The 21,027-nt window shown below is 43.9% G+C and overlaps 1 protein-coding gene across 2 annotated transcripts; it reads left to right on the top strand.

The window, feature by feature from the left end:
* Nucleotides 1-1,039: 1,039 nt before the first annotated feature.
* LOC108924273 (signal transducer and activator of transcription 1-alpha/beta-like) lies at nt 1,040-20,736 on the top strand. 2 transcript variants are annotated; one of them, XM_018735524.2, is made up of 24 exons: nt 1,040-1,059; nt 3,600-3,731; nt 6,912-7,056; nt 7,376-7,471; nt 9,174-9,263; nt 9,376-9,454; nt 10,180-10,271; nt 10,881-11,032; nt 11,251-11,409; nt 12,102-12,194; nt 12,423-12,482; nt 12,612-12,641; nt 12,723-12,813; nt 12,952-12,993; nt 13,204-13,287; nt 13,391-13,489; nt 14,881-15,016; nt 15,928-15,983; nt 16,344-16,435; nt 17,601-17,740; nt 17,832-18,020; nt 18,165-18,240; nt 18,408-18,504; nt 19,828-20,736. In XM_018735524.2, the coding sequence occupies exons 2-24, from the start codon at nt 3,604-3,606 to the stop codon at nt 19,849-19,851; spliced, it is 2,250 nt and encodes a 749-aa protein (XP_018591040.1). In that variant the 5' UTR covers nt 1,040-1,059; nt 3,600-3,603; the 3' UTR covers nt 19,852-20,736. The 2 variants fall into 2 exon arrangements, with proteins under 2 accessions (XP_018591040.1, XP_018591038.1); XM_018735522.2 differs by lacking the exon at nt 1,040-1,059 and adding an exon at nt 1,325-1,469.
* The last annotated feature ends 291 nt before the right edge of the window (nt 20,737-21,027 follow it).

Genomic DNA, 21,027 nt, shown 5'->3' with positions numbered 1-21,027 from the left:
TGTATGCAGTATAAATGTAAAGCATATTACAGTATACTGTATATGTAAAGCAGGTTTATATATGTAAACCTGTTAGGGGTTTTGAGTAAGTGAAGTAAGCTCTGTGTCTGAAAGAAGGACACACTATTCCTGGGATTCTGTCTTGGTTTCCATGACACCAAAACCAAGCGCAAACAATTTTAAGATGAAATGATATGTAGTGTAAAGAAACTGAGATTATGCCTATAAATGGTTGAAGCAGGTAATAGAAAGGGATCCTTGTGCTGTACCCTTGAAAAAACATTGGCCCGGCCCTGACTTCGACAAGTGGCTCAGGAAAGCGAGTGAGCAACTGTATACAATTAAAAATATGGTACATGTTGTCGGCTTTGTACCACATAACTCTGCCTCATTTTTACAACTTTGTGAGTAATAGTTTTAGTAAGTATTTAAAAATAACTTCTTTAGGAATGCTGATTTACCTATTAACACAGAAGGGCAATTTTCACAGCATCACAAGGGCTTTGTTCAAGGGCTTAAGTTTTACAAGGAAAGCGGGATTCGAACCCAACACATTCAGAGTGCAAGGAGGCGACCTGCTTAAACACTGCATGGGAGGTGCTGCTTTCTTTGATCGACCTCAGTGTGTTTGACCCTTCAAGGGCAGCATCCCAAAACCCGCTACACAATGGACCGCCGTGGACCCCAGAGAGGAGAAGTTCAAGTTTCGCTTCTCTCCCCCTCTACACTTTCAATACGCTCGGCCACGGAACCGTTCTGATTTCTCGGAAACCTCGTGCTTCACTCGGCACTTCCCTCGGGCGCGCACCCTCCCCCGGCGGCCCGCGCCTGCTCCGCGACACAGCGCCAGCTGCACTCATTCCTTTTCACAACCCGTACGCGTTTACTGTGCAGGTCCATTATTATTAAACTAAATGTTATTATTTCATTTTAAAATCATGCAGTCTACAGCCCCAGGCAGTTAGAAGGCAGAATGGCAGCTCCTATCATCTGTGCAAATACATAAGAAAAAACTCTGAATTAATTAAGAAAAGGAGATAATTGAAGCGCTTTCAGCCTGTGAGTATTGCTCACGAGTATGAATTTACGAATTCCTGCATTTTTTCAATAGGTTGTCTTTCCCTTAAGTTTCTGTTTACAACTGCATACAGCTTCCTAGTTTCGGTTTCTTTCTTGGTCCCAACGCGGGAGGGGGTGCTTTCGCTGGAACAGCGTGCGACCAATACCTGCCTGTGATTGGTCTCCATTCATAGGTCAAGTGGGATTAATAAATCCGGGCACTGTGATTGGACAGAACGCGTGTCAATCAGAGGAGGCGAGGTCGTTTTCCTGTACACTTAATGTACGGACGACGAGCTCGGTTTCATATGGTGCTGTGGCAGCGCGCGGACGTACGCCGTAGATTCAGTGCTTTCTACCTGAAGCCAAAATTGATATTTCTCTTCTTGTACTGCAAACAGACATTAAAGGTAGGAGAATCTCGTGCTGCCGTGTTTGCTGACAGGTATAGAAGTTTGTGACGCGTGTTACTGAGCCTGAGTGACAGAGTGAGGATTCGACAAAAAAAATCCACAGAAAAATTCGCCACACGACACGGACGACGTCGTAAATCATTCAGTCAGTCAGTGCTGCGTTTCTTGGGATAAATAAGGGTATTTTTATCCTTTTGCATAACTCCTAGTATAATATTGTGCAAATGTACGTGAATGTGAATGTTTCAGTAAAACGAAGAACGTGCTGTTTGTTTGTTTTGCTTCGGTTCTCTAAGACCGGCATAAATATAAAGTTGTACATGACAGGACATAGTGACATCACGTTTGCTTGGTTCGTGTTACATTATTGCATTTTTAATGTAGACACTTATGAGTTTCGGCTGTTTCACTGTCATTTTATGAAACTGGTTCTAGTATGAAAATAAATAATTCCACTATATTTACTAATAACTTAGAAGATGAGATCACATCGGATCTGAATAATTATTATTATTATTATTATTATTTTTATTATTATTATTATTATTATGCCTTTGTCCAGGATGACTTGCAGTGTCAGATAATCAACTTTACAGTGGTTAAATACTTATACAGCAGGGTATTTATTTTTATTATTATCATCATCATCATCATCAGGACATTATTGGGTATTATTATTATTATTATTATTATTATTATTATTACTGTATCAATTCAGGGCTGCTACAGCAAGTGTGGGATATGAACCGTAGGTGTTCAAATTAAAAGCCTGCAGCCCTGACAAGTTGCCCACCCTGTGCTCCAGTAATGCTTCTTGATTGGGATTAGAATAAATCTCTGTGATCAGGGAATTATTACAACCTAAGAAAAGTGTTTTCGCATATTTAATGGTTTATAGCCCGTGGTCAGTAGACACATTCAGTAGCGAGAACACTGAATCGAATCGCACCCACTTTGAGTTTGAAAGTGCCAATTAAATTAGAACACTTTTTAGAATAAGAGACGCACTATGGAAACGTGGCAGCTCGCTTATACCCCAGAAAATACATGCCCTGACTTATATTTTTCTCAGTGCTTTTTAAACATATAACTTACATAAAAATTAAAAAATGAACCCACTTTTTCAGTTCGCAAATTGTAACCGAAACAGATGAAAACATGATCTGTACTATATTTTAATTGAATCTGTTACTGACATTTATTGTTTACTGTACATTTTCCACTAGTTTGGGTCACTTGAATGTTTTTGTGAAAATGTGTAACACAGAATTCTGATGTTCCATCTTCTAAAACGGGAGCTTTATGGCAAATTAATTTTAAGCAAATCTTCAGTTCCTGAGAGGATAGGAGCTAATCTACGTTCAAAGAATAGTTAAACTGCTCCTGAATGCTGCAGTTCATCTTTTAAATGATGATATGTATGGCAATCATACAGTTAATTTAATCATACAGATCAGTTTTAGAATCGGGGTGTCTGAGGAACTAACCGGACGGTGTGTCATAAGGTAGAAGGGAAGAGTACCTCTAAAAATGCATTACAGTATGTGCTCCTTGTCACCAGTGTATTAATCCTGTCATTCATGAATTGCAGCATCACAAATATTTGTTATACAATTTGCTGACTCTCCAAACGTTTTTGTTCTTTTGCAATGTGCGTGTGACCCTAACATCTCTGTATAGACTACACAGCATGCAGTATTTTTCTATGAAGATACATATCACTGGATCCTGCAACTGTAGATATTTTAGGTATCATATGGAATTCAGGCATTTAATGTCAGGAAAGAGCCAATTTAAAAAAATCCGAAATATGACAGAGTAGTTAAATCAACAGGGTTATACACACTCTGAGAGTCTTGTGATTTTGTGTAATCCGTTTGACAGCTGAGGCACAGTTGACCCCCGTGGGTCCCTATGGTCCTGAGTTGTTGAAACTTTGCCATTTTTACCGTTTCTTGCTGTTTTGTGCTGTTATCAGTGCTGCTGTCAGGACTTCGTCATCATGGTTTGCTTCCAGATTGAGGTCACAGCTGATGTGAGCAAGAGCTTTGAGTAACCAGCTGAATATGTGGACTTTCCAGATGGTTCTCTAATAATATGTCACTGATCCCGTGTCTCCCTTCCCAGGTAGATGGCCCAGTGGTATCAGCTGCAGCAGCTGGACTCCAAGTACCTGGAGCAGGTGGACCAGCTGTATGATGACACCTTCCCCATGGAGATCCGCCAGTACCTCAGCCAGTGGATTGAGAGCCACGACTGGTAAGCTGCTGTTTGATGACTGGCATGACATAATGTACTCATTTTACTGTTGTCGTACACTGGTTTCTCACCACATGAACACAGCTGGAACCGGGATTGTGTTTGTAAGCTTATTTTTTCTTAAGTCCAAAGTCAGGTTTACCACAATCAATCAATAAAAGCTTAACAATATAGTTTTCCCTCTGTTTATTTATAAAAATGTGTTCAATAAAATTTATTTTATTCTGTAAAAATCTTAGATGTAGGCATCGAAGAGATGTTTTGCGGGACATTTTAACAGTTTTAACTTCAAGCAGTTTTAAAATTAAAACTAGTGTAAAATGACTGGAAATAAAAATACATTCTCTCCACAAACTCCTGTTTAATGGTGATTTTCGACCAGTTCGGTCCGTAGAGAAGTGCAACCTTCCTCATCTTGTTACTGATCACCAACACTCAGGAACATGAGACCGAGCTGTAAGCACCATGGAAATGAGTCAATTGAAGGCAGTCCCACAGGTCACTTTTTTTTTTTGCGGCAAACTGAAATTTTAGAAAATTGATAAGTGAAGAAAATATAATTAAAATGCATTTATTCGTTTACCTGCTTTCCAAAGCGACGTAGAGCCTCAAGCTCCCTAGAAATATTTACCCATTTATAGAGCCAGATAATTTAAGGTCAATACCATGATCAAGGATACTACAGCTGGAGATGGGATTCAAACCTGCATCCTTTGGGTACAAAGGCAGGAGCTCTGACCACCACACTATCAGTGGTCTCAGTAAATATATGCAAAAATACATGAATGGGAAAACATTCATATGTTCAAAACTCAGTAAGTCCAATGTTTGTAGTAGGAATATCCGTAGTACCGTTACTTTTGGTACTCGTGTTTAGCATCACTCACTCACTCACTCACTCACTCACTCACTCACTCACTCTTAATATTTGCATTTAAATGCTGTTCATGTGCAAAAAATTGTGGAGTTTACAGTACAAAAACCAAAGGTGAAATTGTCAGCACGTTTTGAAGACTAATTTAAATATTAGCCCAAGCCAAGTTTGAACGGATGCATGGGGTCCAGTAGCAGTACTCTGCCTCTCTGTTGTTTCAGCACTGTTGCAGTATGATGTGTGTTCTTTAAAATAACATCACAGGATTGCCTTCTGGGAACTTTTTCGCTCAATGTTGCAATAGCCAAATTTCCCCGTGACATGACAAAATGTGTTCTGGAGACGATTATTAATGCTATGCCTCAAAAGAATGTGGCGCCGCAGTGGCTGTGCTGCACTGTACTGTAAGTAATGAAAACACTATTTTCTGCGAGATGTACGTCGCTTTGGAGAAAAGCGTCTGCTGAATGAATGAATATAAATGTAAGTATGTGGAACAGGCTGTTTTCTAATGCTTCTCCACTGAATCGCTTTAAATGGTTGTTTTTCATATTTACCTGTTTACACATTATAGCCACAAACTATCTGCAGAGGTTTGGGAAGGACGCAACATGACAATGCATGCCCGCAGAAGTAACAGCAGTATGCTTTTACAGTCATCATTTACTCTTACTATGTCTCCTAGAAGTTTACCCTGGCATGACGGTAAAACATCAACGGACAAATTACCTTGCTCTTACTGCAAATGAAGACTTTTAAAATGACTTTCACCCAGCACTCTCAGAACAGGACTACATACCACTTTATCCTGTATTATAAACAGTAACTGATTAGGCTTCTCCAGAACTGCATTATAAAAATCTTTTCTTCTCATTTTTAAATCAGACTTTTTTCCCCTGTTTTCTAAACCTTATTTAATTAGCTTTAAAAAGTGTCCTTTGTGAAACTTCACAACTGGAGTTCTTCGGGAATTTACAAACCTTTGAGTTATGCGCCAGTTTAGTGGCAAACTGACAGGACTCACACACACATTGTCTGAAACTGCTTATCCCAAGCGTGGTCGCGGCGAACCCGGGGCGCAAGGCTGGAGGGGGAGGGGACACACCCGGAACGGGATGCCAATCCGTTGTAAGACGCCCGAAGCAGGACTCGAACCCCAGGCCTGCCGGAGAGCAGGATCTGGCCAAGCCCGCTGCACCACTATGCTCCTGATGGGACTTTATGAATAATTTTATTCTGTATTTTGTAGTGTTGGCACAGTGGTGCAGTAAGTAGTGCTGCTCTCTTACAGTGCCTAAGTGGTGCAAGAGGATGTGGGTTCGATCCCTGCTCAGTCTGTGTGGAGTTTGCATGTTCTCCTGGTATCTGTGTGGGGTTGCTCTGGTTTTCTCCCACAGTCCACAGACATGGTGTTCAGGTTTCCCCATAGTGTGTGAGTGACAGAGAGAGAGTGTGTTCCACTGATGTATGGATCAGTGTAAGTCACCGCGGTGAATAAGGCATGTGGGCTCATAACACTACACAGTATCTGCCGGAAGTGGCTTTGGAGAAGAGTGTCTGATAAATAAATAAATTTAATAATAAACCCTGTTTGCTGAGATAAGAAAAAGGGCACCTTATCATCAGAGAAACAGGTTATTGAACAAATAATAGATTTCTTATGTTCTGTGTTGACACATCATACATTATATCATTTTAACAGATCTTTTTGTAAAGTTTCTTTCTTCATTTTATGCTGCCGTGTTAGTAATATGAGATTTTTGGCTGGTAAATGAGTGTCATTTCCCTTACTTTTAAAAGGGCTTTAAATCACTGTGACTTAGGACTATTAGTGACATTCCTGGAGTGTCTTGTTCTGAAAGTGACCAGACATTCGAGAGCAACTGGTAAATGTAAGGGATTTAGTTTATTTGAGACCCACAGTTACTGAGAAATTAAACACAGGTCAATGTCATCCAAATTACTGTACAGAAAATCAGCTCAAACGATAAGAAAAAGCAAAAAAAAAAAAGTGATGAGGTACCTACAAAACAAAAACTGAAAAGCACTGTGCAATTTTCAAAACTTCTGTAAAGCTCAAAAAAAAAAGAAAGAAGGAAAAGAAATGTGCAACCATTCCCAGCGGCTCTGCTGTAAAAGAGTCTTGACTTGGATGGCCATGCATTGTCCTCGTCTCCTTACGGATCCTTACCACAGATTTTACCATTTCTCTGCAGGATAAGGGTGTTGCCTCACCTCATTTCTGCTTGTTGGTTTGTTTGTTTGTTTGTTTTTAGATGCAACAACTTGTTTGTTCCTTTGTGCAGGGAGCAGGTGGCTACCAATGAATCTCTGGCTACTGTTCGTTTCCATGACCTGCTGGCCCAGCTCGATGACCAGTATAGCCGCTTCACCCTTGAGAACAACTTCCTTATGCAGCACAACATCCGTAAGATCAAGCGCAACCTGCAGGTGCGGCTCCGGCTCGGCTGGTTCATGGTACAGCCGTATGGATAGAGGATGCGCCTGTCCCAGAATCCCTGGGAGTAAGGCTGGGAGGGGTACACCCTGGACGGACGCTAGTCCATCGCAGGACTAGAATTTTTCAAATGAAATATAGACCTCTTCACTACACTGGCAGAATCTGCTTGCAATCCGCTTGTATCCTTCTTGTAGTAACCTGAGAAGGTCCAGCGAAGCGTGATGACTAAATATCAGCGGTGTGGGAATGCGGATGTGTGTGCCGTGTGCTGCCAGGCTTACAGGCATGTGGCTGTTTGGGTCTGCATAGGACTGCTTCCAGGCGGATCCCGTGCACATGGCCATGATCATCGGGAGCAGCCTGAATGAGGAAAAGAAGATCCTCGCTGTGGCCATGAAAAGAGAGGTACTTGTACCATTTACACTGAAATTCCTTTAGTGTGCTGATACTTTCCATCAACAGACAGAGACATAGAGATGCAGACACACCATGCACAAAGTAGTCAGTTAGTCCAACCAGCATTCGTTACACCAAGAGCTGCACCTAGAGTAGTGGGAGCGAGCACTTTTTAAACACATAATGTAGTGCAAACTAATAGAGTATTCAGGAGATCCACAGTGAAGTGAGTCTGAAAGACGTTTTTTTTTAATACCCTTCTTGGACAATGAGAGAGGAGATTCAGCAGTTCTGAGGGACAGAGGGAGTTCATTCCGCTACATTGGAGCCTGAGCTGAGAATGTTTGGGTTTTCAGTTTTGGACCTCTTGTGCAGTCAGAGGTGGAGGAGCGTCCTGTAGGTACAGGGAAGCAGATCCACCGAGGGTCTTGTAGGCCATAATCAGAGTTTTGAACTTGATAAGGGCGGCTACGGGCAGTACGAGAGAGAAACGAGGAGAGGTAATGCATGAGAACTTGGCCATGCTCACATGGTCAGTGCTGAGTCTGAAGGAGCTCACACATGGCTGTGTGCAGTGGTAGTCCCATAGGATGTGCACACCCTGCAATTCAGAAATGGTGAGTAGTAAAAAAGTAACTGCAACAGACGGAGGCGAACCCAGGGCGGTGTTTGGCTATCACCACTCTTTATTCACGATAGCGCAGGTGGAGAGGTAAAGGGGGGGGAACCGGGGGAACCGGGAACAGATGTGTCGGGGCAGCGCTTTGGGGACGGCTGTTATGTCCGGGGACTCGAGACCAGGGGCAGGGTCATGATCTGGGGCTGGGATAGGTTCTGGGAATGTCCTAGTTGCTTTCCGTCTCTCTGTCTCTCTCCTCCTTCTCTCTCTTCACTGGCGGACCCGGGGGAAGAAATAGAGGCAGCAATTAGTCCCAGCTGCAGCTGTCTTACCTCGGACTCCGCCCCCCTTCCTCGCCACCTCGGCGTGCTACAGTCTAATGGCTTGTTCCAAATACCACTGGGATCAAGGCACCATCATTATTTAAACTTTTCTGACAGCTAATTGTAGCGAATCAGCTTTGTTAAATTTACACCTACAGTGCTGCTTGAAAACATGGTAACCCCTTGCGTCCCTTAGTTTTGCCACAAAATTTACCACGGTTCTTTAATGAGAATCAGTGTTTCTCATGTGACATAATAGGTGTGTAATGACCCTATTCCGTATGTTACTTTAGAGGAAATCGTGCGTGTAGTAGAAACACACAAGTAGTGCAGGTGTAAAAAATAAGTGAAGCCCAAGTTGTACTGGTTAAACTACGTAGGTGAGTAGAATCAGGTATGTAAATCATAGTCATTTATTCATTTTTATAAGTTTAAGATTCAGCATTTAGATTTGAGTTTAACATCTTGTACAAGAATAATGACCATCCCTATACTCTGAAGCAGCACTGTATAAAACTGCCTGTTACTGAATGAATCCAGATTTACCAACATTATGTATATTGTTATGAAATGTTTTATTTGTACAGTTTAATAGCTTTTTTGAAAAATTTTGAATTTTAAGTCAGTGTTTATTTTTACAATTAATTTCTTTTATAAAGAAATTATATATTTTATATAATATATATATTTTAAATATATATTTTTTATAAAGAATATTCAAAACTGTATTTCTTAAAAATTGAGGATTGTTTTTTTTTTTTTTTGCCAGGAAAACGTGGGTAACACACAGAGCAACATGGTGGTGGAGAAACAGAAGGAGCTCGATAACAGAGTTAAAGAGCTTAAAAACAAAGTGCAGGTAAAAGCGGAGCCCTAAAAAATATTGCCAACCACCACATTTCCTGTTTACTGCTCAGTATGTAAACTAGTGCAGTTTATTTACATGGGATGCACATCACTTCTCTTTTAAGGACACAGAGCAAAAAGTAAAATCCCTGGAGGACCTGCAAGATGAGCACGACTTCAAGTACAAAACTTTACACAACCGAGGTAAGATTCCGGGAGCGCTGGCAAACGGTTTCCGACGGCAGCGGAGCAAAGGAGCACGGGTTCGAAAGTCAGTGCTTCTGAGAAACTGAAAAGGTGTGAACCAACACCTGTGCTTGGCTCAGCCTTTGTGGAGTGTTGTCACAAACAGCCAAGAGCGCGGCCGCCTGCTCTTAGAAGGAAGTACCACTAACTGATGGTTCCTACACAGCACTAATAAACTGCTGTGCTGTTTATTCTTTTATCTTGTAATTTTGCTCAGGGTGACTTACATTTATTCATTGAGCTGACGCTTTTCTCCAAAGCGACTTACAAATGTTAAGGTTACCATAATTTACCTATTTATTCAGCTAGGTGACTGGAGCAATTTAGAGTGAGTACCAGTACTCAACAGTACTACAGCTGGAGGTGGAGATCAAACCTGCAGCATTTGGGTCCAAAGACAGCAATTCTAACCACTACGCTACCAGATGTCCCCTGTCCGGCTTTCCCTGTCAGTATAAGATGACTTAATACTGTTAAGCTCCTTAGAATGATTTGGCAATTGATGTGGCAGGGTAAATTTTGCTGAGCAATTCAGAGTAACCTTGATGGAGGGGTACTGCATCAGGAGCGGGGACTCAAAGCAGCAACCTTCAGATCGGACAGCGATGGCGCGGACCGCTGTGCTACCTACACCAGTGACAGTGCAACGGCCTCCTGTTGTTTCTCTCCGTTTCCCTCATCAGAGCACGAAGCAAATGGGATGTCCCAGAAGGAGATTCAGAAAGAGAAGATGGTTATCCAGGGGATGTTCCTGAAGCTGAACGTGAACCGGGAGGTATGACTGCTGTCCCAGTCCGGCACATTCTCTCACCCGATTGCCCAAAAAAAAGAAATTCAACGAAAGCTGCTTTATTAAAGCTCTTACATGATGCCCAATTGGGCTAAAGCATTATGTTACTGGTTAAATCATCATTTTCATATATACACATGCATAATATATGTTTCCCTGCGATGGCCTGGCGTCCCATCCAGGACATAGAATTTAAAGAAAGTGAATAGGCTCCGGACCACCATGACCCTCACCAGGATAAGCAGTTAGTGAAAAAGGATGGATAAATGTGTGGATACAGCTTAATGACTAGATGAGATTACATAGCAGGAATTTTTTATAGAATGAGTTAAAATGGAAATACATCTAGAAGATGCGAGTGATGTATCAAGGAACAGTGGTGAAAAATGCTCTTTTGATGAGAACATTTCCATTTATTCATTTCCAGAAAGAAATGTAAGATTTGCGATGAATGAGACATTATTACTTTAGACGACTGTTTACAGTTGAAAGCTGCTGTGGTTTGCATTCATGTGGGCTTGTGGTCTGTGTGCGGTGCCGGCTCCGGTGGTTCGGGAATGTGGGTTTGACGTTGCTTATTACGTGATGCAATAGGAAGTGGTGCGGCAGATGGCAGATGCCCTCAATATGGCGGAGAAAATTGAAATCACGCTCATCTCGGAGGAGCTGCCTGAGTGGAAGCGGCGGCAGCAGATCGCCTGCATCGGAGGGCCACCCAACGCTTGCTTGGACCAGCTGCAGACTTGGTGAGGTCCTGACAGAGGGCACCACCGCTGTCTTCGCAATGAGGCGTGTCCCTCGACCCGGGTGGGGGTCCTTTCTCATGTGCTTTTGAAAGCCATTGTGGCTGTCCCAGTGACCCTGCCGAAGACACTCCATCAGGCGAGCTCTGCGTCTGTCCCAAGTCCGACGGGATGCGAAACGCTCTCCGCACCAACGGGACGGTTCTTCTCGCCGCCCACAGGTTCACAGCCGTGGCGGAGTGTCTGCAGCAGGTGCGGCAGCAGCTGAACAAGCTGCAGGAGCTGGAGCAGAAGTACACGTACGAGAATGACCCCATCACGCTGAAGAAGCAGTTCCTGGAGGACCGTTCCATGATGCTCTTCAAGAACCTCATCGTCAAGTGAGATGTCGCTGACAGCTGAATACAGCACCTTTCCCTCCTTCCCCAGTGCAGCCGAATGCAAGGGTTCGCTGTCCGTTGGGCTGTCCAGTCTGTCAGAGTCTTCTGTTTCCCTTCTACCTGCGCACACAGGCTGCTTTCAGTCCACCTTCCCTTTTCTTCTACTCTTACCGCAGTAAAAGAAATCAGAGCCGCTCTGGCCTGCTCTAGTTTGGCTGGTGTTAGCGGCATTTTCCATGTTTGGTTTTCCGCAGGACAGCTACAGTTTACATCTTAGCTGTTCTGTAAAGTTTTGTCCAATTTTTGAACATCTCAGAAAGATGAAAATAAGTAAATGACTGTTTTAAAATAATCATTTTAAATTGTAATCAAGCTGAGGTGAAAGGAAGCGTACGAACAGAAATGCTCAAACATAAACAAATGGCCCATAATAGCACGATATTGGGGCTACTGTGTTATAGTTTCATATTTTTGAACTTATCCTGCTTTCTATCGCATCAAATTTATTCTTAATATTTTACTGTAACCTCCACCTGTCCACTAGACAAGTATCAGAATGGTTCTGTTAAAGCCAATTACGTGTCCTGGACGACCGGACAACCGTTATCGTGAGGTCCGGCTCGCCAGTCCGGGTTCGATGATGTGCGCAGGAGGCGAGCTCTAGGCACTCAAGCTGTCTGGCTCCCTTTCAGCTCCTTGGTGGTGGAGAGACAGCCCTGTATGCCCACACACCCACAGAGACCCCTGGTGCTGAAGACAGGGGTCCAGTTCACCGTCAAACTCAGGTAGGTGCTGCCTCCCCGTCAGGGACGGTTAGTCACTGAACTGCACCAGAGGGAGAAAGGACAGTTAGTGGCAGTTTGCTTTGACCGTGCTTGTTTTCACTGTTACATCTGAGACTGACATTTATACCGATTTAATGCAGACATCAGAAACACGGTGTGTTTGGATGTTTTAGTTAATGGTTGTAGCATTTATTAAATTGCAGTAAATGTTCCTCTTCTCCTTCCCAGACTGCTGGTAAAACTCCAGGAATTTAATTACCAACTCAAAGTCAAGGCTTCCTTTGACAAGTAAGTGAATTTGAGCTATTTTCTGCGAGGCGCAAGAGGGTGATTTAATCGGTTCTAGAACGTTCTGAAGCGCACGTGACTGCGTGGTGTTGAGGCTCCTTTCAACAGTTCACAATGCTCCTTTTTCAGGGATGTCCCAGAGAAGAACACTCTGAAAGGGTAAGGATGCACGTCGAAGCCCCTTTCTGCTGAACAGACACGTGGACAGAGAGACCTTTTAATCACGACGGTCACTTGTAGTTTCCGCAGGTTCAACATCTTGGGGACAAACACAAAGGTCATGAACATGGAGGAGTCCAACGGAAGTCTGGCTGCAGAGTTCCGACATTTGGTACAAATTTTACGCTATATAATTGCATTCGAGCTCTTGAGTGATGGAAGACTTATAAGAGAGTCATTGTAATGGAGTCTTTTCAAGAAACCTGGAAAATCGGGACTGATGTGTCCTTATTTCCCCTTCTCGTGACAGCAACTGAAAGAGCAGAAAGCCGCTGGCTCCCGGACGAACGAGGTGAGGGATTTTACCGAGAATGGTTCACGTGCTTTGTGGCCTTACAATTGCATGCAAAAACTCACTTTTGATGATGTGGTCCAATGAGCGCGCTCTCCCTCATGACTGCTGAATCCCTCTCACCACTCCAGAGGGGTCTCTGCAACGTCAGTGAGTACGTTTTCAGATGTTTTTAGTTCTGTGAGCCGAGAATCGGTTCTGTTGTTTCAGGGTCCACTCATTGTGACAGAGGAGCTGCACTCCATCAGCTTCGAGACGCAGCTGTGTCAGCCAGGAATTGTCATTGACCTTGAGGTAATGGTCAGCGTGGCGACGCAAACAGCTGGGAGAGGCCAGCATGGTAATGGAAAGCACTCCTTCACACCCTTGTCCGCTGTTCGTACCTTCCTGATGGCAGACGAGCTCCCTGCCCATTGTCGTGATCTCCAACGTGAGCCAACTGCCCGCTGGCTGGGCCTCCATCCTGTGGTACAACATGCTGAGCAACGAGCCCAAGGTATGTCGTCATGGCTGCCCCCCCCCGTCATAAAGGTGGGTTTGGCGTGTGTTGTAAGTGTTGGCATGGCCAGAGTAGCCAAGCACAGTACTCTAGTTAAAGTACTTATTCAAAAATTTACTAGAGTAGAAGTAAAAAAAGTATCAGGTGAAAGTACTGAAGCTACTTTGATTCAGTTGAAGCTTTTTACTGCTCTTAATCACTTGCAATGTTGACATCTACAATATGCAGTTTGAACTCATCTCTTCAGTACATTAAATCTGCAGTGCAAATAAAATTAGCCAATTACACTAATCAAATAAATGGAAAACTAAGCACAGTCTGCTAGGTATTGTTTTGTTTTTTTTTTTTTTTTTTACTTACTGCGTTTTAGCCCCCTCTTTTCCTGAGATGACAATTTTAAGTCTGTATAGGTATAAGTGTTACGACCCCAAGGCTGTAAAGGAGTGTGGTGGAGTGTAATGTAAAAATTTTACTAGGTTATTTGTCATGAACAGGTAGAGACACAAAAATTGTGTGACATAATTAACCTCCACTGGTTTACCAGGCATGTGCAATTAGGGTATTAACGTAATAATGAACATTGGTTAACTAACTAGTTAACAGATGTTTCCCACTTCATGGTGTGAGTGAGTTGGCTTCCGGGATAGGCTGCAGATCACCGCGACCCTGATCAGCCCAAACAGTTGCTGATATCGGATGGATAATTGTCAACTTTGCAGAATTTATTTTTACAGTTAAATGTTCGCTTATGGTAATAAGTTCCATTGCTCTAAGTACATTAAATGCTGCATGCCAGTTAATTTTTTTTGGAAGTAAATAACACATTTTTTTAACTTGTAAATTTTTTTTTTCACATTCAGTCACTCACTCATTTTGATAACCACTTGGTTACCCCTGGTCAGGGTCACGGTTGTCCGGAGCCCATCCTGGAATCATGGGCTGGGGGGTACAACCTGGTGGGGAAACCAGTTAATTGTTCATTGAAGATAATTTTTTTACAATGTTTTTCAAACCTTTGACTCAAGTCAACCTGTAATGTAACTGTTATACTGTTAAATTTCAAATATTATAACTTTGAAGAATTCATTTCAAAAACTCACAATATTGGGGCTGGAAATTGGAATATTAAATGTGAAAATTGTCAACGAAAAGAGAGTAACAGAAATGTAATGGAGCAAAGTCCCTTTTTTTTTAAGTAAGTGTAAATTGCACTAATTTTTACCTTGAAAAGCACATTTTCTCCATAAATATACTTGTGAGTAAAATGAACTTGTTACTCCTGACCTTTGCTTAAGTGTCTGTGTACCAAGCAGCGCAGCGGAGAGCGACGGCATCGACCCCTATTACTGACATCTTCCTGACGGCCTTGTTGCTCCTCTGTACCGCAGAACCTGTCCTTCTTCCTGAGTCCCCCCCAGGCCTGCTGGAGTCAGCTTTCTGAGGTGCTCAGCTGGCAGTTCTCCTCCGTTACCAAGCGTGGCCTCAACACGGAGCAGCTGAACATGTTAGGAGACAAACTCCTGGGTGCGTCTGGGACGTTCACTTGTTTTCTTCATTAACATAAATGCAGTCATTAGTCGCATACTTTTCATCACTTAGCTGGAGCTTTTCTCCAAAATCAACTGACAGGGTTAAACATCTTACAACTATTTACCTGTCTATACAGCTGGGTAATTTTTACCGTGTCAGTTTCAGGGTAAGTATTGTGATCAAGAGTGCTACAGCAGGAGGTGGGGTTTGAACCCGCAACCTCCATATCTAGAGGCAGTAGAGCTTTTTTTTTTTTTTCCTTCCCCCATCATGTCTCACTCTTGTAGTATCATTACTATTACTCTTTATTTAGCTGCCGCCTTGTCCAAAGTGAGTCACCGTTATACTAGTAATCAGCAACTCGTGGTACTAGTAGTAAAAAAAAAAAAAAAAAAAAAAACATTCAATTCACATTGAAATTTACAATCAACTGCCTGCTTCGGGGGGGTGCGTGGTGGCGCAGTGGGTTGGACCGCAGTCCTGCTCTCCGGTGGGTCTGGGGTTTGAGTCCCGCTTGGGGTGCCTTGCGACGGACTGGCGTCCCGTCCTGGGTGTGTCCCCTCCCCCTCCAGCCTCGCGCCCTGTGTTGCCGGGTTGGGCTCCGGTACCCCGTATGGGACAAGCGGTTCTCAAAGTGTGTGTGTGCGTGCGTGCCTGCTTCTGAATGAAAGCATATATGAGTCGCTTGTCAGAACGAAAGAGGAAATAGTTTAGGGCTCAGCTCATCGCTGAGCTTGGGTTTCGGGTGTGAAAAATGAGGCCGAGGGTTCCAAGTCAGAGGGAAAAAAGTGAAAGTATGTATGGTTTTTCACCGGCCGTGCGCTCGCGACGTTTGCCGACTGGTAGCAAAGCACCGAAGCTCAGAAAAGAACTGAACGTATGACTCGCTTGTCGTGAAACCTCAGGTCCCGATGCTGCTGGAAACCCCGAAGGCCTCATTCCCTGGACCAAGTTCTGTAAGGTGCGTTATTTCATATTTCCTTTCTTCTTTGCCGTTTCACGTGTCTTTCGCACCTTTCCTTTTGCAGTTTAGCATTTTGAAACCACTGAACTTTAACCCTTTAAAGTGTTTGGGGGAATTTCAGTTAAGAGACCTCATGGTGATTCCTATATTTATTTTTCCCAAAATACAACTGTTTCCCAGTTTATAGAGCTGGGTAATTTTACTGGAGCAGTTTAGGGTACGTACCTTGCTCAAGAGTACTACAGCAGTATCTGAGATGTGAACCAGCAACCTATGCCACCAGCTGCACCGCCTAGTTAACGTATATTATTGACACTGCTTTTAAGGAGTGTAGTGAGCATGTGTCTGTCCAAACAGAATGTCAATGACAAGAGCTTTCCCTTCTGGCTGTGGATCGAGAGCATCCTGGAGCTCATCAAGAGGCATCTGCTTCCACTATGGAATGATGGGTAATTCACATATACTTACCGTTGTTGTATACAGATTCTGGGCCCATGGTGACTGTTGAGTACGTAGTTGTCTTGTCCTTCATTGTCCGTTAGGTGGTTACAGTGTGTTTCATGTTTGGTGCCGAACCACAGCCATATGTGATATACTGACAATTAATATATTTACTCTGAGTTCTTACTGTAGCACTTCAAGTAAAGTGTGTTGCTACAGCAGATCTGAATCCAGGGCACCGGTGTAATCCCAGTTCCTTACTTGGCTTGGGGAAGGATCAGCATGGCCATGAAACAAATAAGTGTTTGGAGGGTCAAACTTTGAATGAAAATAAGAATGAAGCACAACTGTTTCAATTTGTTAAAGGGAAACATTGCCTATTTGTACTTTCAGCACAAGTTGCATCTTTTTGTGTTTCCTCTAAATATGACTTCTAGAAGAAGCTCTTGATATCCCTACTGTGGGACAGTACGTGTATGTGGAAGTCACGGCCTGTCAAATGCAGATCCTGGCAGCTTTTGTGTGCCTCTCAAGGGTGTAAACAGGGAGACAAACATGCGAACGGAGCAACTTGGAGCTGGGAGGCATTTGCTCTGTTCCCTGTACCACCGTCCCGCTAGGGGATAATAGCAGATCGTAATTTCAGTGAAAACCAGCACTGCTGTATGGAGTCTGCCTCCAGTCCTCTGTTCTCAATAACTGAATTATTAAAGCTGTTCTTCATCTCAGGGTAGTGTCATTATATTAGTACAGCCCTTAACTCTAACTCAAGGTATGAGTATAATGAAATTCAGCGTCTACGTACAAATACACAATGCGCAGTACTGCAGCGTAAAGAAATAAATAGTATAGTAAAGTACACAACTGAATATATAGTAGCAGCACGTATAAGAGGAGGTGAAAGGTAGATCCTGACTGCACGTCCTGCACATTGCCGATGCACAAAGGGTTCGGTTAAAAAGACGATACACAAACGTGATGCGAAAGAAACAAAATGGTAAGAGCAACTGGGGAACACAGTAAAACGACTAGTGACATTGCACACGTAGGCAATGCTGGTGGGGGACTATAAGGCACCTGGGCTGAACAAAGTCCAGCGGCATTTTTGAGGGACCTGGGAGCATGTTCCAGGGGTTGCTAGATTCCAAGTATGTGTTTGTGTGTGGCTTGCAGGTGCATCATGGGATTTGTGAGCAAGGAGCGCGAGCGGACCCTGCTGAAGGACAAGGCGCCGGGAACCTTCCTGCTGCGCTTCAGCGAGAGCAGCCGTGATGGTGCCATCACCTTCACCTGGGTGGAGCGCTCCCAAAACGGTGAGAAACCCGGCGGTGGGTGCAGGGACACGGTGCTCCCGCTGGGGGTGCAAGCCCGTCTTCTCATGTCTCTGTCCCCGTTCGTGTTCAGATGAGATCCAGTTCCACGCAGTGGAGCCCTATACTAAGAAGGAGCTGACAGCCGTCAGCTTCCCAGACATAATCCGGAACTACAAGGTTATGGCTGCCGAGAACATCCCCGAAAACCCTCTACGATACCTGTACCCCGACATTTCCAAGGACAACGCCTTCGGGAAGTACTACAGCAGACCCACCGAGAGTAAGCCTGCGTCCCTGCCAGACGCTGCATTCGCCTCCGATCACAAACGCAGACTGAGAACAGAAGGTCGCGGCCTGCATGAGCATTAAGTTCTAGTCGGACAGTAGAACTGACCTCACCCCTTTGCTCGCACCCTGTGTTTAGCATCGGAGCCCATGGATGTGGAGAGTCCCAGTGGGGGAGGATACATAAGGACAGAGCTCATCTCTGTCTCAGAAGTGTAAGTGCACTGCTCCTTGGTCCTTTGCCTTAATGTCCACGGTCGTGCTTCCTTCAGTAACGTTCATTCAGAGGCGTCTGATAACTGACGCACAGGATGCGATCTGTTGTTTGCTTTGATCCGTGACCACACCAGATCTCAGTTTCACTGTCCCTGGGCGTTTTCAGACACCCCTCTAGACTGCAAGACACCATGCTGCCCATGTCTCCGGAGGTGTACGGCGCCCTATCGCAGCTAATAAACCCTGCAGAGATCGACACTGTGGTAGGTGCTGCCCCTTGCGCCTGTGCTGTCTCTCAAACTGCTTCCTCCAGTGCATAACTCTCTGTCAGCTTGCTGCCTGCTCTTCTACTCTCTCATTAGCTTATCTGTGCACCGTGGGTGGAAGAGGACTGTTGGTAAAATGCAGAACTGTAGAGAACAGTACCTGCAGAACCCCTGCAGCTCTATCCATGAGTAGAGAGGGTAAACAGGTACTGTTTATCAGTCCAGGTTTACTCTCTCCAAAGCCAGCTGGGTTATTTTACTGGACAATACTAGGGTAAGTACCTTGCTTAAAGGTACTGCAGCAGTAGGTGAGATTCGAACCGGCAACCTTCAGACCCAAAGGCCGCAACTCGACACCACTATGCCAGCAGCTGAATAAAAATGCACTGTAGCCGTTAGTGCACTTTTATGGGTGCGTTATGAAATTATAGCAAAGCACTGATGTTTGGAGCACCGCTCTTTGCATTGAGCTGCACGGCCTGCTTTTGGTAATCTTGTTCTCTGCTTTCCTGCTGAGTTACCTTTTCATCTTCTCTTCTTTGCTTCTTCCACGGCTTCCTTCAGGCCAGTTCTTACTTCGATTTTGAGCAAGACATCTAGCTGCTCACGGGTACAGTAAACGGAGGTGATCCTAACGGCATGCTGCATGTACGTGTGTGATGCTCTCTGGGCCTGGGCCTCACGTCTCCCCGGGCTGCTTCGCACGGCTCAAGAGTCTCATCGCAGTCGTGGTGGTTGGATGTCTCTGCTAAGATCATCAAGCGTACTTTTCAGCACTAACATGTCTCTTTGGTATCCACTGGAACGCTCGTTGACAAAAAGAGTGCAGGACTTCAAGCTTTTAAAGCACAGCCTAGGTGAGATGCTTGGATGCAGAGGTCTTAAGAGATGGACACATTTGTGTAATGGTTGCCTGTTAAATCAGTGTATTCTCCACGGTAATTTACGGGCTCTTCAGTTTGTAGGGGCACTTTACGTACATGCAAGACGATGACAAAAATGACTGAGGAAAGGGCAAAGACCACAGCAGATGGGGCTCCCATGCATCCGTTACTGCCTTTTGCAACATGCGTAGTAAATACTAACTGCACTTCCATCACCCTGTACACTAAGTATTGTGTGTTTGTACTCTGCAGCAGCATGTCTACAGGTATAGAGCCAAGTGCCTTCAGATGGTGTTCAGGAGGTGTAACTCAGTCAGCCATATCCTCAAATGGAGAAACGCTGCACTTTACCACCTTCGGTCACAGCAGTCTGCATCTGTCTGGTAGAGCTGGTATTGAAATCAAATTAATGGCTTTTCTCATGTGCTCCCCACAGATGTGTTCACCATTCCCAAACTAAACCAGGATGCCTGTGAGAACGGCAGAGGCAGAAGATATGGAGGATTGCATGCGTCTTTTCTGAAGAATTTTCCTCAATTTTTATGATACCTGCGTGTTGACTGTAACTCATTACCTTTTCGTTATGAGTCTGAACTGGGTTTATCGTACAAAGAATTACCTAAAAGTGCTTTGCCGTTTGAAACGTTAAATGGTAAAAAGTGTACACTAGGAATTTTGCTTGGTGCAATACTTCAAAAAAAATACTTTGACGTATGACTTTCATTTTTTGTCCTCTCGGGGGAGACAGTAATTCTTTTTCAGTTCTGCAGTTTTTTAGCCATAAAACATTGCTTTATTTAAGATATGCTGGAATAAACATTTCCACTGCCCATAACAATACACGCTGGTATGGTTATCTGTGTGAACTGAAAAACCTTACAGATCATTGATATTCTGGTTTCTACCTTCACCCCATGTTCTCCGGCAGATCCAGCAACCTCAAAAGAGCCGACAGTATTAACCTGACAAATGTCCCATTCTGAAAACAAACGTGCATCAAACTACACTCACAGGACATGAGCCCCCCTGCATGGCTCTCGAAAGGTCTTTCATACTAAAGGAGCAAAAGAAAATCCCAATAATCATAAATGTGATAAAAGCACTGGCACAAAGAGCCCTTAACAGGCCACTGTGTAGCCAGAAACGCCACAGAGAAGTTCAAATGCACGACATAAAATTGTTCTCAAAGGCAAAAACTTGCTAAGACACACACGTAGACACTCAAGGTTGGAATACCTGCTTGGAAAAAGAAAAGAGGGAAGAAAAAAAAAAAATTGTTGGAGCCCAGTAAACGGTAGTGTTTAGTATAGATGCTCACCAAAAAAATGGGTAAATAATGAGAGCAACTTTGTTTGCTAGTGTAACACTATCACTTGATGTGTCACTGGGAGGACTGGCTGTTCCCTGGTGCCCCTGCTGTGGAAAATGGTTATGGTGTCAAGCCCTACAAGCATCCCCTTGAAAAGGGCACTATACAGAAAAGAAATAACCACATTAAAGTAAAATTCCCAGGTCAAGACCCCAATAACCTTTATCAAGGATTAGTGTTAACCATTAACCATAGTAAGGGCTCATTATGTTTATGAACAATCTCACTTTTTCATTGTGTTAATGATCCATGTCGCAACACCCGCTT

The sequence above is a fragment of the Scleropages formosus genome, chromosome 21 (genome assembly GCF_900964775.1).
Source record: "Scleropages formosus chromosome 21, fSclFor1.1, whole genome shotgun sequence".
Taxonomy (NCBI): Eukaryota; Metazoa; Chordata; class Actinopteri; order Osteoglossiformes; family Osteoglossidae; genus Scleropages; species Scleropages formosus.
Note: the sequence above shows the minus strand (reverse complement) of the source record. Positions and strands in the feature narration are given on the sequence as shown.